This window comes from Montipora foliosa, chromosome 11, assembly GCF_036669935.1.
Source record: "Montipora foliosa isolate CH-2021 chromosome 11, ASM3666993v2, whole genome shotgun sequence".
NCBI lineage: Eukaryota > Metazoa > Cnidaria > Anthozoa > Scleractinia > Acroporidae > Montipora > Montipora foliosa.
The window spans coordinates 13958778-13977217 of NC_090879.1; the positions used below are offsets into that span (position 1 = coordinate 13958778).

Sequence of the window (18440 nt, forward strand, 5' to 3'; positions counted from 1 at the left end):
TCCTATATTTCTTCAGTTTTAGGGTGCGTTCGCTTGACCCTATTCCGCAATAAGAATACGTGGAGTGATGATTTAAAAACAATATGTCCGTCGTTTTGAAGCAACAAAAGGATAATAAAGATATGTTTGAAAAAAGCATTTTAGCAGGTATTTGACAATTCTTAAGTGAATTTCGGTAAAAACAAAAGAACTTCTAACTTCTATTTCGTGTATTCCTATTCCGGAATACCGTCAATAAAACGCACCCTTAGACAGAAGGAACAGACGATATTCTGAACGCATTTGGACACCAATGTCCACTGGTCGAAATAAATATTCTGACGGCAACAAACGACGTTATCGTCATTTCATGGAACAATTATTTTCCCAATAGGCCACTTTGGAAAATACCATAATACTCTTTGTTTATCGGCCCAAATTTTGCATAGGCATTGTTTTTGTTTTCTCTTGGGTCCATTGTAAGTCCCACGAGAAACTGGAAACAATGCTTATGCAAAATTTGGGCGGACAAGCAAAGAGTATTACGGTATTTTTCGAAGTGGCCTATTGTGTTTAAGCTGAGGAGAAAGTGTTAATTAATTAAACAGGCACTTGTGTGTCATCATGAACGCCCACCTGTTCCACACCGGGTTTTTCTGGGTTAAACAGTGACCTCGTCTCAACGTGTTCTGGCACCAGAGGAAAGCCTCTCTTCAGTGAACCAAAATTTCGCAGAGCTTTCAGAGCTACGGGCTCATCGGACTGTTTGAAATGACCTGAAAAAAAGAAATTTGAAAAAAAAAACATCGGTGAACTATTAGCAAACATCATATTCTGTTGATTTGACCAGGCTTATCAACCAGCATCAAAAACAGCTGGAAACAGCATGGATATAAACCGCAATCGCTTTCGCGGGCTTTTTAAAGATGGCCGCAAGCTACAGCCGCATCTTTTACTCAAACTGTTACCAGGTGATCTGGGGACGTAATTTGGAGGACTGGGAAGAAAAATCTTAACGCCGTATCCCACAACCGCGCGCGGCCTTAGGTGTTGTTCCCGAACTCCCTGCAGTGTTTCCATCGCTAAAACTCAACAGATCATTCCGTGTCTACCACATTTCCTGTTACTGAATGAACATTCAAGTAGACCCGACGAGATCTAACCTCGCCTCTGCCATGTTGAATTCGAAAATAAGGCCGCACGCGGTTGTGGGATACGGCGTTAAAATTTTTCTCCCCAGTCCTCCGAATTACGTCACCAGATCACCTGGTAACGCAGGAAGTCTGGTAATGACTACGGCTATTTCTCACGCAGCGGTCATATTGAACCTCAAAGGAATACGAATTTTGTTTTCCTCATCGACCCTCATTTTCAAACTTATCACCTAGAGACACAGGCTACACAAATTTCTTGTTCTTAAACTACCCAGGCAAATATTTCTTGGTCTCGGGGGAGAAAGGAAAGACGTTTGGCAACACTTAACAAAATGGCCTTACTTACCGCTTTCTTCCAAGACTTGAGAAGTTGCTCCAAACACTTTGTTGTCAATACGAACTCTCCCAGTAGAGTAGTGAGGTCCGTCCAGTCCTTCATCTTTACATATCTTGGCGAGGACCTGGGTAGGGCGCATGGGATCACGCCATTTATTGAATCCAAATCTACAGGGGAAAAAAAGACTTTTACTAATGCATCTGAAAACAAGAATCTGCTTCAATCAATTTAGACCCTGTCCTCCCTTGCAAAGCATGCATTTGATTGGGTAAAGTTCGCAAATCCAAAACGTTTAGCCCGCGGGACTAGCTGGCTATCTACACAAGAGCTTGTCATGAACTTGGCCTTCAAAACCCTTTGCGTATAGCGCCTCTTCCAAGCTAGGGCTTTAACTTACGTGGCGTAGCTTTCTTGTAGTCCACACGTGGGTCGATGCCGGCTGTAAAATCTGTTCTCCAAGTCAACTTTAGTCTCACCAATGAGATCATCACTTCCCACTAAATCCCAGTCATAAACACCAACGGTCAACATGGAGTCCATTGGGATGATCGCCTCGAATTCAAAGCACCTAACAATACAAACATAGCAAATCAGAATAAGGCCAAGGGCGGCCTCTCTATTGGAAAAGTGGGGAAGAACAAAAGCAACAGGCGTTACTTTTTACTTTGTACCCAGTTCTCATCAATTAACTACAAAGCAAATTCTGTAAGACATGGCGTTTGTCTGTTTTCTCATAAAAAGGCAGACCAAACATTTAAAGCCTTGGTACGCTAGGTCCGTACTGGATAAGTGAACTACCTTGCAGGATTTATTTGCAAGTTTGCTTCTGGAGAATTTGACCGAAGAACTTCAACTTATCCTTGGGGGAGGGTAATAACTTTTAAAGAAAGCGTTCAATTGGAAATAATTTTAAAAGTTGGAAATAACAAAAAAACCGCTCGCCGCTCTCCTTTTTATAGAAACCCGGACGTGAAACATTTCTCTTTTTTTACTTGGATACACCAGTTGTCGATGTATACCGCATATGAGCTATTGTAGTTTACCTTCTGTTCTTTTTGTCCGCAGAAATATGCAATGGATATAATAACCCTCAATATTTAACGTTGCTTTAAACAAAATACTAGGAAACTTTTGTTTGCACTCACTGAAATATCTCCACAAAAAAAATCACGGTTGCTGCTTGCACCAAACAAACCCACAGAAATTCAATTATGAAAGGTCAAAATGCTCAGTCGTAAAACTGGCGCATGCTGCATCTTTCAGATACCACAATCTCGCATCTTTTGACTTGCAGTTCTGACCGCCTCATTCGCGTATCGACGTAACTAACATCCTACCACACTGAAGTACCGCTATAAAAGTGACAAACTAAGACTATTTAAGCAATAGAGGACGTTTTCCGAGACAGTTGAGACAGTTACGCAAACCCGAGACGCAGTCGAGGGTTTGCATAACTGTCGAGAATTTTCCCAACTTCCCCGAGTGTTTAGATGAGGAATGGAAACACGGAAAAAAGTCCTCTATTGCTTTTATAAAATATTTCTCAAATATAACTCGACAAATGAAGGAAAATGCTGGGTTTTTTTTCTTCTTGATACACGCTCATATTTCCTACCAGCCAATCAAAACACACGTCTGTCAACACATAACCAATCAAAATTCGTGTGTGTCACAGCCATGTTTACATGCTCTCACCAAAAAAGCTATTGACCAATGAGAGTGCGCGTACTATCCTAACATTTTATAAAAAAATAGTTTAGAATGCTGTACCTTCCAAACACAGGATTCAGTTGTTTCGAGACATAATTATCACGGTCCCTCACTTTGTGTTTACCAAGCGTTACAACTAGATAAGGGTCAGCCTGAAGAGAAAGAAGATCAGTCAAAAACAAGATCACTTGGCAACCGAAAGCAAAAGAAAGGAAAATCTGCACAGTCATTTAAAGGCCCACCATCAACCAACAGGCTTTTCGACCGTTTGCTTTTGTTATGAAAATTCGCATTGCTTATCGTAGTGATCTGATTGGATGAATTTGTTCCACGGCACGCAATGCCTGTCGGTTGAAGTTGGGCCTTTAAGCAAGGTATGTCTGACAATGCTTACCTTTCCATTAACATCTGAAGGGTGGAGATTGATTGCCTAGAATAAGAAAATGTCAAATATTGAAAGGCACACGATTCATTGATACAAAGAATATACTCTTTTATGAGCATTTGTTTTACGACACTTACTTGAAAGCCGCTCTATCATAAGAAAAGGCATCGATGATCACACCGCTATTGAGTTTGTGTATAATGTTGCTTATGATTCGAGCCTTTACAGTTAATTTTAGATTATTTAGTTGTTTCATTTGCGCATCCTTCATGTTTCCTAGAGCCCAGGACCCAGGATTTTGAAAGGCGAATTTGTAGCACTGTGTCAATCCATGGCGCGGTTGCCTGGAATTTGCTGGTTTCCAAGGAGCTGGGTGCCAAAGAGTACAGCGTGAGGCATGCCAGGTGCTCCCAACCTCAACTGAGCGCGGTACTGGATAACGATGACGCAAATGTCGTCTCTCTGAATCGTTTTTACAATTGGCAACGACATCAAGGGCTGGAAAATGGCACAGCGGTAAACGTAAAGAACACATACACAATAAAGATCTCTACGCCAGAGACCTTTTTGCAGATTCGGCGGCCGTTTTGATTTCTATTGTTTCGAAAGACACTATGGGATACTCAGGAGTCAACTTAATATGTATTTGCCCCCTGGGGATCCCATAATAGCTATTTGAAACTACAGAAAATCAAAATGGCCGCCGTATGTGGAAAAAGGGTATATATCCCAAGAGTGTCACACAGTCAACCCAACTACCACAGTCTCTCTCTCTCTCTTTCTCCAAAGAGAGAGTGGCCCGGGAATAAGTCCACACATCAACAGCTATATGAGTGATTGTTTTGATTACGTCATGTACCTTAACGACGTAAACTCGCGCCAGTATATTGACAGGTTCGTTGCTGGGCAACTTGAGGAATGTACCAACAATAGGATCCATTTCCACGTGTTCCGGCAACGGATATTTCCATACTTTCAGTGACCCCTAAAGAAGAGCACAAGGAAACGGGTTGTTAGCAGTGTCAACCAAACACAACTGTGTAGCATTTAGTTTGCAATTCACAAGGGTGAGTAAAAAAAAAATACTTTTCGTACTATGAAGCAGACTTTTTTTAAAAAATGTTTTTGCTAATTATCCAAAATGAAGACAAGTAGGTATTCATGCCATAACTTTTAATGAGGATCGTTTCGAAACTACGAGCTTAGTAAATTTTGACACTCAAAGATTATTGAATACCACAACCTGTGTTGTTTTTACTGGGGCATAATTCTTTAAAACGTTTCTGCGGGAAAGATTCCCAGACACCCAGAAGAAACGTCTGCCTTCAGAACCCCTTACCCTCCCCTCCCTTCACCCCCATATTTCACAGACGCAAACGTTTGTTCAAAGTCAGTTTCTCATAGCTTCAAAGAAACCTCAAAAATCAACCGCCAAGAGCTTGTACTGTGTCCCATACACTTTGAAATGATGAAATGCTGTGCACAACAAAATCCAATCGATACCTTAAACTTTCCAACAATTCTGTGATCATCGTCGTCATCTTCACTGGTTTTCTTTCCCCGGTAGAGCGGGAAAGCGTTCAGCCAGTCGTTAAAACCGTTGTACTCTGTCAGGTATTCTAACTCCGAGTCGAAGATCTTTAAGAAAAAAAAAACAAGTTTCATTTCACACTCCTCGTTCGTTACAGGTGACTTGACACTCATGTTTTGACAAACGCTCTTGTCACAACATCTATCTTGACTATATCTACAAGTCAAGTGGCTGTGTAAATTTAAGATTTCCCCTTACAACGTTTCCTGTTTTTCATAATTGGTTGGTTTGTTCTTACATTCTGCATGAAAATCTACAAAACCAGGAATAATGTTATTATTTGACCCTTTGCCTCTTAGCAGTAACACTTGTAGATTTTACTCTGTCTAACGCCAGACGACGATTTGACTCGTCAACGGAGGCCTCTTCGGGGATAAATGGGTTAACCTTTTCCCCACAAGAGTGATACTTACAGATTTTACTCTGTCCGTTAGCAGCTAACGTCAGACGATCTTACTTGTCAATGGGGCGCTCTTCAAAGGGTGAAAAGGTTAAAGCGTTCCGCAAACATTCACCGATAACGTTGGATTCACAGAAAAAAAGGGGAAAAATTTACAAGAAGGTCACAACGGTCCAGACTATACACAAAAACTGAACCGTTTATCTGTTGGTCTTACCGTCAGTCTTGGAATTTTCTTCTTCAGTTTTTCTTCTTCTGTCTCCTCTGGTGTTTTTTCCTTTTTCTTGGATTGTCTTGACATCTGCTGGTGATCTCCTCTTCTTTCTCCTCTTTCTTTGTCCTTCAGTGTCTCGTAATATCGTGACCACCAATCCAAAGCGTCCTCGGAATCTTCATCTTCTTTTCCCTTCCCCTTCCCTCCTTTGCCTGTCTCCTCGCCTCCACCTTCTCCAGATCTTTTCTTTTTCTCCTGCAACTCAGTTAACATAGCGCAAAATTCTAAGTTCTTTAGACCTTCTAACTTCATCGTGCGATCATTCATCAGGACGAGATAAAGTAACCTAAATCGACTTAAGGGAACGTAAAAGAAGTGGAGTTTTAATGAAGCTGTAATTTGAGGGCACAAAACAGTTCAAGCAGGATTCGGGATGAAGGTTAAAATTGACACGGGATTCGGGAAAGTTTCGTTTGAGAAACACGATGAAATGCGTTGATACGAGGAGAAAGGAATGCTAGAAATCTTTGAGTACCGGAGTACCGGATACGCGATGGAGTGCTTCGAATGTGCAATGCGAGTTGGACGTTACATCGTTGCGGAATTTGTGATAAAAATATACTGAGGAGAAAGGAAGGGTCACCTTTAGGACGAACTTATGTTGATATGATTATTCAAACATCATTCAGCTGTAGAATGTCTAGGTATCGAATACATACAAGACGAAAGTAAGATTTGTGAAAAGATGGAACAAGAGAACCAAATGTTTGGTCCGAGAAATTAATAGAATGATAAACGGAAGGTGTTTATAATGAGTGAAGTACAGAATGCGCTCACCTTCAGTTGCTGGGCATAAAGCTGTGAAGAAGGCGACGAGAAGGATGAAAGAAAGAAATAAATTAAAAGGAATGATGAGAAACTGAAAGATGGTTAGCAAATGATGACACTAGATTGACACTTCCCACAAACATCAGCTCGCGACGATTGCAAAGACAAAAATTTCAGATTGGGCTAGGGCTGTTCACGATTAACCATTTTAGAGTTAGAGCACAATGGAAGGGGTGAAACGTGTTGATCAAGCATATTAGCCACCAGAAAAAGATTCAAAAGCTACAGTTCCGAGCATTAAACCTTCTTCAGAGCGCGAAAGAGAACTTGACAGAGAAAAAAAGGGAAAACGCGAATGACTGTTGCCCCATGTGTACTGACAGTAAAGGGTGTCGGAATTGCCGTGTTTAAGACTCCCCTGGCTTTTTAGAATTAAATTACTCTATTCATATATATATATATGGTGTGGTGGATTAGGAAGAGGAGAGAATTTCAATCTAAGCCGCAAATTAAATATCTCCTCTGTATTATAAGGTGTTAGTTTCGGGAGCCAAAAGACGTTTTGATTCCCTTAAATGATTTCACGCACACACTGAGAGACAACAAAATTGGCCCACAAAAACGATGAACCAAGTAAACAAGATCTGAGTGTTACTTGAATGGTCGTGGCTTTTAGAGAAGAGCAGTATGAAGTCACGAGCTTAAACAGAAACGTACTAATTAACACAAAAACGAAGAAGCTAATAACATTATTAGAAGGGGGAGGGGGGCTCGGCCATATCCAACGCCACTCCTTGTCTGTTAAACTTTCAGGCAAAGAAATTCCGATGACTACGCAGGCAAAGACACAACCATAACCCTTGGATAAACTAAGTTGTGTCGATGCCAAAAAATGCTTCAAGGAGGACTTACTAGCAGAATTTATCACAGTGGAAACAGGCAAAGAACCATTAAGATTCACTTTTACTTCGAAATGCGAAACAACGAAACAATTTCTTTGCTCCTTCTCTGTTGTGAGTTGTGACTGAATGGAAAGTTTCTCGGTAGCATATACGTATGCATGATGTCAAATGACGTATTTTTTTTAGGAACTCTACAAAGTAACTGTGTTGGTCTTGTTTAAAGTGCCCCTGTGACCAAAAAATCAATTCATATTTTTCTTTGGATTTCAAAACTATGTTAACAAAACATTAAGTGACCCACGTTTTAAGCCTTGATTTCAAAAAGACACCTCTTTATTTTAACTGTAATTTTCCTATTTAATGGTCCGCCATTACTAACATTATGTTCTTGAGAGAGCTGGATCGAGAAGAAAATGACGTCAAAGGCTCACTAGTTTAAGAATGCAATACGTGTGTACGCCGCAGAATTAAAATGCAGCACAGGGGTTTTGGGCTTTCAGACTTTTAAACTCACGCTTTGCATATATAATAAGCTGCGTTCACACGCTGAAATTTTAAGCTAGTGAGCCTCTGACGTCACTTTTCCCTGGATCCAACCGTCTGAGGTCCAATCGGTCAGTTTTGAACGTGAGTAATGGCGGACCGTCAAATCCAAAAATTACACTCAAAGTAAACGGCCTTTGGATAAAAATCAAAGCTCAAAATTTTGCCAGTCAGGTGTTAAGCAAGCACACTTTCAAAATCTGAAGGAAAAAAGGAAGTGGTTTTTTTGATCACAGGGGCACTTTAAGTGACAGGTATATAAAAAAGGGGTTAATTACGTAGACGATTCATACGGCAATGGCTGGATCGAGCATCTGTTGTTTGAAATAAAGCACAACAATATCGCTGCCAGCATCTTGTTGGGACCACCATCAGACAGCGACGTACGTTTGAGTTCAAACTAAGAGGAAAGGAATGTGGAAAAGTTGTAAAAACCAGTTTCAAAGTTTCTACATATGATATCGAAGGAGGTTACGCTTTTACCCATAACTTCAATGTCTACACGAAGCTACAACGTGGCCCCAACAAGATGGAGCCGCGGGTTTCAGTTTTACAAGGGTGAGAACAACAGGATAGTCGATCCACACAAGACAGCATAGTTTCATCTCAGAGGCGCGCGCATACCAAAGGTTCTGAGTCCGCTGCTTCAGGAGGGTCTTCGTCAATTTCAATAGCGATATCAGCTCCAGGAACAGGTGATGTTGGCCGAGAGGGACCATTACCGACCCCTCCAGCTACCGCTTCTGTTGTGGGAAGAAAGAAGTAATCGATTTAGAGCTTGTAGATTATTAAGTGCGAAGTTTGAATCAGATTTCCTTTTCGCATTTGGCAACTTATTTATAAGAATATCTGGAGCTTAGAATAGATGTTAACATATTTAAACAAAAATTCAGCCGAATTCATTGTATTCCTTTCAGTTTGGTTTGTGACGGAAAGCACAACAAATAAAACAAGTGTGTTGGAAAGAAGTTAATTACATCATGCATTGCTTTTACTTAACCCAAATGAATCAAGGAAATGAAAGGAACTTTATTTTTAAAAGTGTCTAGTCGATGTAGCGCTGAAGCACTAATTGGGGACACTGTAAATTGAAATTAACAATTAATGCAAATCAAGTCAAATGTTGGTTTTGACGAGAGGGGAAACCGGAGAACCCGGAGAAAAATCTTTCGGTGCAGAGTAGAGACCAAACAAACTCAACCCCCATATGACGCCGAGTCTGGAAATCGAACCCGGGCCACATTGGTGGGAGACGAGTGCTCTCAACACTGCGACATCCCTGCACCCCAAAAATGAACAACACAAGTATGGGAAACACGAATGACTGGATTGTCTAACCTGCTTTTTCCAGTTTTTCTTTCTCTTTGTCTCCTGTCTGCAGGTAGCGGTGAAGAGAGTTTAACACATGCGTGCCAACCAGTGTAAACCGACCAAATGTGCGGCAATCCCGGACTCGGATGGTCAATGGTGGGCAGTAACGTTCGTTCTCTGGAAGCTCCTACAATCAGCAAACGAGAAAAGTTGTAAACCATCGGCTTTGCTGGGGACACAGCAGCCCTCCAAAACAACTCTTTACTTCGTAACATTACAGCTTCTTTTGGAGAATTGTCCGCTGAAGGACCCCTCCAGGAGTCTGTAATGTATTCGCTATTGGCGCTTTTCTTTTTCTTTGTATTCGTTAGATGATCGAAAAAACAAATAATCAGGCTTAACTTTCCTCATAAATGGGATCAACGAGTTACATCCTGAAAAAGGTTGATGCTCATCAAATTTCTGAACTACAGGGCAATAACCGACATGTATATTTTAAACGTTTTTCCATTCAACCAACACTGGATCCACCTCAGAAACTTGATCAAAACGTGGGATGAACTTAAGAAAAACTGGCTTTCACACTCAACAGTAATTAAAATTCACTTTCTTACCACATCAAAGAAGATGACCGGATTCTGGAAATTGGGATTTTTCTTGGCATTAGTAATAACAGTGGACTGTATCACGTGACCAGCCAGATCAATGTCCACTTGGGGTCTGTCGACTGTGGTCAGATTGATTCTCTTCATCTCACGTACGCCCCAGAACAGCACCTGACAGACGATGACGATAAGTTAATATTGATTGAAGATCGCAACAAATGTAAGAGGCTGCTGGTAGCCTGTACTCTGATCTCACTTCCGGTTCCGGTTGATTCCATTGTTCAACGTCACCCAGATATTACGTATAACACAAATACAAATTTCAGGTGGAGTTACCCTGGTCTTGGTGGCCATTTTCTGCAGTGATTTTCAGCTAGAGCGAGTTTCAATCGAGTGTCGCAAAACCAAAACCAAAGTAATTACTTTGGTCAATTAAAAAGGACGGAGACAATCCGGTAAACCAATCAAAATTCAAAGTAATTACACGTAGCCGACACAAAGCGCGGGAAAATGTGCACGCGCGGGCCACGATTGGTTTTGTTTTCACTTCTGATTGGTTGAAAAAGTGGCGAGAGAACTTTGAACCAATCACTGAGTGAAACAATCATAAACCAAAGCAATTCGCTAATTACTTTCGACACTCAATTGAAAATCGCTCAAACATAAAAGAAACCAAAAGCAATTACCTCAATTCTGTGTTTCCTCATCACTGGTCTGATACCAACAGGCACAGGTGTGATGGGTCCATCCGGAGTATTCACTGGTTCAACTTCCGCCGGAAGGAAGCATGTCGCTTCAGAAAGCTTTCAGATATTAAAATGACAGAATTAATTAATTGCCCCAAAAAGCAAATTACTAAGTTCATGTCTGCCTCCTCTTCGAAACGAGTCCAAGTGCGAAGTTTTTCTTATGAAAATCACTTTCTCATTCATATGTAAAGTAAGACTAATTACCATCACAAAAACTTCGCACTTGGCCTCGCTTTGAAGAGGAGGCAGACATGAAATCGGAAATGGCTTATTTTTGGTGATTAAATTGTTACAATTCGAACGGTCATGGCACGTGTCACGACAGCGGCAGAGCCTGGGTCTTAATACGAAAACTCATTATCATTTGAATGGTTTAGCACCACGACACGTTTTGCATCAAGACAAACAGCAACTCGGAAATGGAGTATTGGGTACTGGGAGGGATTCGGTTCCTTCGGAACTGGGCCGCGACGCTGCTCAATCTGGCATTTCACATAATTTTCTAACAGATGTAAACACTGCAAGGTAAACAAACAAATAGCTCACACTCACTTGAAGAAGCTCAAAGGCTGCAAGAAGTTCCCCTGCTTTCTCCTCCCCTCTGAAGATCTGGAACCACTCCAGTGCGGGTGGAAAGAATGGCTTCTCGTATGGTTCACATGCCATCTTGACAATAGGTCTAGCCAGGGCACGACCAATGAACTCAGAATCCCCCTAAAACATTAAACATCGCCGATTACGGCTACGTACGCGATAAACGAAGGCCACTACCTGGGAAGGCGGGGTTAGTCGTTGTTTCCTTTAAAATTTCCTTGCGTTCTGTTGTTTAGGACCTCAAAACTGAAGTATGCGTCAACTATGCCAGGTTTTCCTGTTTAGAGCAATCATATTGGGTTTACAGGTCGAATATGAACTCGTACACCAGGCGCAGTCGAGTGAGCCCACAACAAAATTTGACCACCGTGATGACGAATATCGTTGTCAATAAGAGTACAGACAACGCTAAACCACTTTCGATTTGTTTTTTACGACAATATTCAACGCCAAAGAAAGTTTTTATTTCAGAGCGTGACCAAAATCATGACACAAAAAAAGAGCAACCGTTGTCTATAACTTTCTCGCGATATGATTGGTTTATTCCCCAAAATGGGCGTTCCTGATTGGCTATTACATTGCGTGACAAATTGACGCGAGCATGACGAGTACAGCGTTGTCTAGACTCTTATCGACAACGGCAAATTAGCCAATCAGATTGCGAGATTACAAGCAATTGTGGTAAAAATTTATTTTGAATTTGCTCACTGCTTTTTTATCTCTCTGTGATGTCTGTTCGAGAAGATTTTGCGATCCCTTAGACTTTGATTCTGTTTTTCCATGTCCCCTAGTCTAACATGGCCATGTTGCCACGATCCTTCCCCTTCCCCCCCCCCCCTCTAAAAAAGGCCTTAAAGGGCCTTTGATTGTGTGATTTCAATGAGTAATAAAACGTCGGATTTTCCTTGATTTCATGCAATTCTATACGTGAAAACTCTCCTAAGCATCAAAATATCACGATAACCTACCCCGATATCCTTGTCAAACACTTCAACCACAATGGTGGGAGGGTTAACAGCAATTTCATTGACATCTCCCCAAAGAACTAACTCTTTAAACACAAGCATCTGGTCCCAAGTAGGACTTCTTGTCTCCCAAATGACACGGGTATCAGATACCAAGTGGGTGAAGATCACACGACCAAAGGCATCTGTCAAGAAGATAAAGAACGTGTGGCTAATGAGCGAGCATTATCTCTCAGAAAATCCAACGCAGGAAGATCTTAATTCCTGTTCAGCTCAGGCACATACCTTTACTGATGCTCTTACTTGGTACGAAAGACAATTCAATCGACATCACAAAATGGTTAGAAATAAAAGCTGATCAGTTTCTGGTCAAGTACGAAACTTGAACCCGTCAACAACAAAAAATGACCAGCTCCCAGTTGGCTTGATAGCTCAATAGACCATTTTCGAATTCTCACGGCTGGACTGCATCTAGCATGAAATGGAGGCTAATGCGGGCAAATTAATTTGTGTGAAAAGATTTACCCGGATTAGCCTCCATTTCATGCTAGATCAAGTCCAGCCGTGGTAATTCGAAAATGGTCTATGGTAGATCACTGCGGTATCGCAGAGGTCACGGGTTCAAATCCCGCCGTTGAAGTCCTGAAATTATCAGGCTTCTCTAAGCAATTTCTGAAATTGCGTTCAGAACTACGAGGATCATAGCTTCACTTAATTTGTTCAGGTAACCATAGCTACTAACGTTAACTCCATAGCAACATGAAAACCAAAGATTTACCTGAAAGCCCTGAAGCATCGCTGCCAATCAAACTCCTGGCCTGATAAATGTGTGCACGCAAAATGAACTTTTGTTTCTCTGAAATAAATTAATATAATTGAGTAATTGGGCGATGAAGACGATAGTAAGCAAACTGCTAGCAATTAAATCTTACCTGTATAAATGAGATGGTTCGGTGGTGGAGCCATCAACTTGTGTGCATTCTTCGGCTGCAGAGAAGAAAACAATTAAACAAACAACATTCTACAGACGTTTCTGACCATTGTGGTCCCTTCAAAATGAAAATCATCGTAACAAGTCGAGTGTCAACATTTTTTTCAAGAAAGTCCTTGTTGCATTGCAACATCACCACTTGAGATTGCAATCTATTGTTGGAATGTTTGGTCCACATCACTAATTGGTTGTCAACAAAAAAGTGAATCACAATATCCTACCGTCTGGTATCCTTTAGGAGCGTCCTTGAGGTAGTCTTTCTTGTGTTTGTGGAGGCCAAGCCAGATCATAACATTCAACTTGGCCTGAATCGCCCATCCTTTAGGGCCATCACCACGCTTCCCTGGAAGCTAGAACACATTGAAAAGGTCTTTTGAAAAGGGAGATTGTTTGTTTTGCTGCATGTCAGAGAATGGTTGGAATAGTTTGCAAGGGATTATTTGATAGTTGCGTCCTCGGCAATCCGGCTTTCCCATGAAAGCAAAGCCCATTGTTTTTCATTGTGTTCAGACATGCACAAAATGGAATGTAAGGCTACTCTGACAAGCGCCCTTCTCCTCTTCTGTCCCGATATACAGGTGATAAATGTCAGTGTGTCCCCAAACTCTGCATAGACATTAAACAGAGATTTACCGCAACCCTAACCTAACAACAGCAATCAGTACTGGACAGTTTACAGAACAGTGTTATTAACAGATAAAGAGATGAATTTATCAATGATTATTCGGACAAAATCTGAGAGCTACTATGACCATTCTACACCACCACTGTGCTAAAGGAGACTAGTGCATTGCATGAGAATAGTAATGAGGCCTGCATCGTGAATAAGGTCATCTCAAGCCTGAGAGCGCTGGATTTTTTCCGTCAATTACAACACATACATGTAACAACACAAAACGAATTGAAAATGAATAAGAAGTAAGCTAACCCTGAGGAACACAGTCTGCATTCTGCCAGCATCTTTGCCTCTCTCCTCTTCAACCAGTGAATAAGCAATATGCTGACTCGGGATACGTGTGTAAGCAACTCTTTTACCACCACACAGCATCCAGATGAACACATCTGGGGTTGTCTCTTGAGGCTAATGAAACACCAAATCAATTGAAGTTAGAAGAAAAATGTTGGAAGAAATGCAAGTAAAGGTTCAGTGAAACTTTGAATGGGGATGAGATCTCAAGTTCCACATACCCAGGGAACACGGTATCAGGGCATAAATTACTGTACCCTTACTTTGACAGATTATATCATGGCCCAATTTCAATTGACATGGAAGATTCTGTTGAGAGACCTAGGCCTTACTAATGTCTTGTCAGAGATCTGTTGCACAGAAAACAATTTTTTGGAATAAGGCTGATTGCCATTTAAATTTATAAAGTGCCCGAAAAAGATATGTGTTGAAGCAATAATATTGTACAATTTAAAATATACAACGTACACTGCAATCTCTGTGGCCCTCAACTCATTAAAAGACATCAGCTTGCATGACGTGGACTAGTCCTTACTATAATGAAAGGGCTGCTAGCCCAGAAAGACATCATACCACCACCAGTAGGAGGTGGATTACTCCTGTTGGACTGAAACTTTCTTGGTGGAAGCAACTGGGCGATGTATGAGCTCAATCAAAATGATCCAAATCTCGTGTCAAATTCATAAATGGCGTGAGAGGGAAAATGATGCACTCACCTCAATAGCAATATTGAGCAGTCGCTGAAGCAGTGCATTAGCAGCCTTTAGATTGTCTTTAATATGACCATCATCCCTTGTGCTTCCCTTGAGTTCCTGAGCTGACTGACACACAGATTCTACCTCATATTGACACAGCTTGAGTCGCTCCTTGTCCAATTTGGTGCGACCCACGTGTGAAGCTGATGGCATAGACTTCACCAAGTTAAGGTACTGGCTGTAGAAATAAGAGTCCCACAGTTAACACTCTGAACTGATTCAACATCATGGGAAGCAATCATCTAGTGGTCCCTGCACCAACCATTTTGGCCATCTTACACTGGTTTTAGACAAGATCCAACACCTTTTATTTCTTATTTTCTTTCATGAGATATTCAGCCAATCAAAATTGAGTCTTGGCTTTCACGTGACGAAACTGCCGACATGTTTGGGACCCTAAAAAAAGAAACTACCGCCATGCTTGTGCCTGAAACTATTCGTTAGAAATGGAGCTCTATTACAAAAACGCTTTCTTTTGCTTCACTGAAAATAAAAACATGGCTGCTCGTCAAGTGAATGAAAACCAGCAGCACAGGATAAGGACCAGATCAGACTTTTTACCATACTAAAGACTGGATCAATATCTCCAAAGGTAATACTTATGTCCAGGATTGAAAGCGTTACTTAGCAAAAATTTGCTAGCAAATCTCGATAGCAATTTTAGCAAAAACTGAGCACAGGACATTGCTAGAATAACGAATGTACATGTAGTAAGGGATAGGAATGACAAAAGACAAAGGTTCTCAACAGGCTGAAAATGCCACAAATATAACAGAAGTAACAAAAGACTACCTTGCTACTAAGAAAAAAAATCGTTAACAAGAGATGCCCCTCTTTGAGTTTGTTGTTTTTGCGATATTTGCGATTCTTGTTACTTTTGCGATATTTCTGCAACTTCTTTGCTATTTTTGTTAATTTTTTTGGAGTTTCCTTCAAGGAATTTCGTTTTAACAAATTGCTAGCAAATTTTTGCTAACGCCTTCAATTGTGGACATATCTCAAAGGTGACTCAAGAGGCAAAGCAATAATAGCACACTGTCAGAGCCTGACTTTAATTCGTAAAGTCATCATTGGTGACTTTGAAATATTACAAAAAGAACAAACACGTCCTTGTGACTAGTTCCCATTTAGTTGTCATTGTCCACTAATGAAATATTACAAAAGAAACCAAGTTGCCTTACTTGCAGCCATTGATGAGTTCAGCAAGTACTCTACTCAGCCATCTGTAAGTATTGGGCAAGTCCATCTTTACTCTCTCCAAACAATCAGTCAACCCATCTTCCTGTAGTGACAAGGAACAACGAAATGGAGTTCGGAAGATCATCACATTTAGTGAAGCAACTTGAGCTGCTGCAAGAAAGCCTGAAGAAACCTAGGCTTGAACCGTATTTGAACCCACATCTAAGCAATATGTGTTGGGGGTCAGGATGCTTTAGCGGTTATCAACTGCGCCTCCCAGCTCTGTGACCCGCGTACACCCCTGGCCTCGGGTCGTGAGTTTCAGTCGATATAAAACTGACCCTGAGTCAGGGTTTTTCTCCGAGAACTCCGGTTTTCCTCCCTCATCAAAATCAACTTATATCTGGCTGCGGGCGGATACCCCGATAGGGATAACTTTTGGTCTAGCCTTCCCTTTCATTGAATTAAATGAATTATGTTGCACTGCTCTACCAACTGAGCTATTAAGGACGGTGCCTAGTAATTCAAAGGTATTTTGGCGCGGTTTACTGAATTTGCGGGAAAAGCAGATCCTAACAAGTGTTATTGAAATCCAAAAAGAAAATTGGGGGTATCCACGCATTTTTCGAAGATAACTAATCAACAATATTTGTAAAAATTAAGCTTAAATACACAGCAATGTATGGCGTTCTTTTCCAAATTGAAGCTTAACTATCTCTGAAAAATGCGTGGTTACCTCCAATTTTCTTTTTGGATACCAAGAGCACTTGCTAAGTTCTGCTTTCTCCGCACAGTTTTGAACTGCGCAAACATATCCTTGTATTAATAAGCAACACCTACAGGATATACGAATATCTCGAGATGCGCAGAACGTATGCGCAATAACAATAGGAGGCACCGTCCTTAAGCCAGCTGGGAGTTGGTCAAGAAAGAATGCAATGGCATCAGCTAACAAACTCTGCCCTTAGTAATCACTGTATTTTTTGTAGGCAAGAGCTCCTATAATCAAGGTCTTTTCCTTGAAATGATGAATGAATGCTCAGAAAAAAAAAAGGTTTCCCCAATACAAGACAAACCTATGATGTTTAGTTTACCATTAGCAGTTTGAAGGCACTACCACAGAGGTTCTGAATATTCAGAGGCCACCAATTCCTAATATTTCTGGGACTGTAATGCATCTCAAATAGCTAACAAAGTAAATACGACGATGAATTTCCCGCCCACTGAATGAATGAACTGGTGAGCTTTCAGCAGTGATGTTAAACTGGGAATATGACTTGGAAGGCAGAAAAACTTGACCTTGTACAGTTCTTGAGTGGATGTGCAGGTCATTACTGGAACAGTGTTCTTTTTATTAAATTCTCAACCTCGGTTAATGCATTTCTCGTGCTCTGATTGGTTTACTCAATCTCGGTTATCAGCTCATATACCTTAGTTTGACCTTATATGGCAAATGATTGTGCTAAAAACGTTTTTGTGGAAAGTTTGGATCAATTCCGACATTTAGAAGTACGCAAAAAGGTATGAATTCTCTTTGCGATGAGCCTACGTTTGTCTGACCACGAGGTATTACATCTTGCATCTTGTATTGCATCTTCATCAAGTTTTTTCGATTTCACTTGGATTTTATCGCTCTTTTCGCTCGTATTTCGTACTTACAAACTTTTGGGAGTTTAAGGAATTTAATAAAACAATAATATTATGCCATTCGCGCTTGCTGGATATGAAACTGGTTATAGCCAACTAGACGCTACGCACCATCTCATATCCAACGCGCCCTCATGGAATAATTGTTAAGCAGTTTACAATATTTAATAGGTAAGTTCAAAAGCCCTAGTTGGGAGCAATCTCCACTATCTTGTATTGAAAGAGAAAACACCCACCAGTCTCTCACAGATCTTCAGCAGCACATTAGAGTTGAAAAGCCGTCTGCGGTGATCTTGCCAGGTAAATTTGATGTGTGTACAGGGTTTGGAATCCTCCCAAGGGATGTGGTAGTACTGTCTGTCATTAGTCACTGGCCTGACGGGTGGCGTCAAGGGGTGCACATTTGGGTTTTCACCATTTCTCCGTACCTCATCCACCCCCTCACCTGCAGCTGTCAGTGCCTGTCCATCAATTGTGTTTCCATAGTTCCCTGAGAGGGACAACAAATTCTTACATTACCATGAAATGTGATTGGTCGTTTAATTGCATAGTGATAAACAGCTACATCAAGCTTTTGCATTTGGCCACTTGTATATACTGAGCAGTCCACTTGTCAGTGTATCATGTGACCGGT

The 18440-nt window shown here is 41.1% G+C and overlaps 1 protein-coding gene across 9 annotated transcripts in view; it reads right to left on the bottom strand.

Annotated features, from left to right (window-relative positions):
• The window catches only part of LOC137977570 (otoferlin-like), a 52615-nt gene that overhangs the window by 7237 nt on the left and 26938 nt on the right, over positions 1-18440 (bottom strand). For 4 of the 9 annotated variants that reach the window (XM_068824825.1, XM_068824823.1, XM_068824820.1 and 1 more), the window contains 22 exons: positions 18043-18296; positions 16162-16262; positions 14942-15158; positions 14187-14339; positions 13480-13608; positions 13200-13254; positions 13046-13123; positions 12271-12452; positions 11261-11422; positions 10646-10762; positions 9969-10130; positions 9382-9541; positions 8668-8786; positions 6608-6628; positions 5774-6025; positions 5069-5203; positions 4425-4550; positions 3575-3610; positions 3241-3332; positions 1868-2038; positions 1480-1637; positions 616-755 (listed from right to left, as the gene is read on the bottom strand). In XM_068824825.1, coding sequence (XP_068680926.1) covers positions 616-755; positions 1480-1637; positions 1868-2038; positions 3241-3332; positions 3575-3610; positions 4425-4550; positions 5069-5203; positions 5774-6025; positions 6608-6628; positions 8668-8786; positions 9382-9541; positions 9969-10130; positions 10646-10762; positions 11261-11422; positions 12271-12452; positions 13046-13123; positions 13200-13254; positions 13480-13608; positions 14187-14339; positions 14942-15158; positions 16162-16262; positions 18043-18296 — 3020 coding nt within the window. Of the gene's footprint in view, positions 1-615; positions 756-1479; positions 1638-1867; positions 2039-3240; positions 3333-3574; positions 3611-4424; positions 4551-5068; positions 5204-5773; positions 6032-6607; positions 6629-8667; positions 8787-9381; positions 9542-9968; positions 10131-10645; positions 10763-11260; positions 11423-12270; positions 12453-13045; positions 13124-13199; positions 13255-13479; positions 13609-14186; positions 14340-14941; positions 15159-16161; positions 16263-18042; positions 18297-18440 lie in introns of all 9 variants that reach the window. The other 5 variants (XM_068824824.1, XM_068824822.1, XM_068824819.1 and 2 more) reach the window with 2 other exon arrangements.